At 47.1% G+C, this 1,500-nt stretch overlaps 1 protein-coding gene across 1 annotated transcript in view; it reads right to left on the minus strand.

Moving 5' to 3' along the window:
* The window catches only part of LOC106106376, a 4,469-nt gene extending 3,300 nt beyond the window's left edge, over nucleotides 1-1,169 (minus strand). The window contains exons 1-3 of the mRNA XM_013286953.1: nucleotides 1,085-1,169; nucleotides 847-970; nucleotides 8-389 (exon numbers count right to left, since the gene is read on the minus strand). Of these exons, the coding sequence (XP_013142407.1) occupies nucleotides 8-389; nucleotides 847-970; nucleotides 1,085-1,123 (545 nt within the window). The 5' untranslated portion in view covers nucleotides 1,124-1,169. The remainder of the gene's footprint in view (nucleotides 1-7; nucleotides 390-846; nucleotides 971-1,084) is intronic.
* Nucleotides 1,170-1,500: the final 331 nt, after the last annotated feature.

The raw sequence follows: 1,500 nt of genomic DNA on the forward strand, positions 1-1,500 counted from the left end.
CAGCCACCGCAGCGACGTGCTTGCTTCGAGCAGCGTGTGGGCGTCGCGCTGAGGTATCGGCGAGTCGTCCAGGCAGATTTCGGTCAGGTAGGATGTTGGAAGAAATTTAACGATCTCCTTTAGGCCGAATCCTCGCAAGGGTCCCCATCGAACCGATATTTTGCTCAAGTTCGGATGATAGGGGATGCACAGAGAAACGATCTTGAGAAGCAAAGAAGGAATCATTTTGCAGCGCCAAAATATCAGTTCGAGGACATGACCCAGCAGGTCCTCGACGACGATGATGTTGATGGGTCCGCGCCGCCAGCCGAACGAGGCCGCCGAGGCGATGGAGCTCCGCGCCAGGCTCGAGCTGCGACGCGAGCGCCTCCTCCGCAACGAGGGCTGGACTGTGCACCAAACAAAATTTATGAAGTATAGTTTTAACTGCACCGGCGTTAATCAGTTATGCCAGAGTCACACTTGACCAGACAGTTGAACAGTTGCGACGGCCAGTCGTAGATTGTATGGGCTCACTGGTGCCAGTTAACGTTCACAGTGTGCAGGTCGTTTGACAGTTCAGTTACTGCGCGCTATTGACCAAGTGTGAACCGAACAATAACCACATAAAAACTTTTCAGTTTTTAATTTAATAATGTCGGGTCACTGGGAAGTTTGAAGGCGGAAGAATCCCGCATCCAAAGACAGACAAAAGATAATGATGATGATGATTTAAAAAACATATCAGCTCATTAAGGAAACAATTATTGTTTCTGGTATTAAAATTGTCAGCGCATACATGCATACATAAGGAAATGAACCGTTCGGAAGAAATATCAATTCAGTGCTAGATGGGCTGATACTGACATTGAGTGTAGGGTATGACCTGCAGCTCGAAGGGCGCCTGCATTTGCCCGCATGCGTACGGCAGAAAGGAGAACAAGTCGAGTGGCTTCGGAGGTTCACTTTCCTGTTCCTCTTCCATTTTTTTCTATTCAGTAATAGAAGCGTAATTAGCGTTAAAATATTCAGAAAGTGACTCATGGGCAGCACGATCGATTATTGACAGGAGACTTCAATGTTTATTTTTTACAAACTGTATGACCTTGAAATTCAAACAAAACCTCTTATAGGGTCCCAGCATTGACCTCCATTGATGGAGAGGTTTTTCCTTCCATTTTTATCGTGCTGTGGCTGTGTCGGCGGGGAGGGGTGCGTGGCCACGTGACACATTTAGATCGGGCGCACAACTATGAACTGTTTTTGCGATTGTTAATTTGGTTTTGCAGCCAATTCAACTATTTACTTATACGCTTTTTCCTATTTAGTAGCAAAACTGAACATCGTTTAGAGTGCGCACCTCCTTATATGAAGGATCATAGGAATCAAATCGAGACTAAAGAGTTGCGCGATAGTTTATTCAAAGGTGAACGGTACTATCTTACTCTTCGCTCCAATGCAGAGGCGCACGGCACCGGGCGGCGGAGGGGGGCTCGCCGAGGAGCAGACAGAAGTGTACTT

Source organism: Papilio polytes, unplaced genomic scaffold (genome assembly GCF_000836215.1).
Source record: "Papilio polytes unplaced genomic scaffold, Ppol_1.0 DF822178.1, whole genome shotgun sequence".
NCBI lineage: Eukaryota > Metazoa > Arthropoda > Insecta > Lepidoptera > Papilionidae > Papilio > Papilio polytes.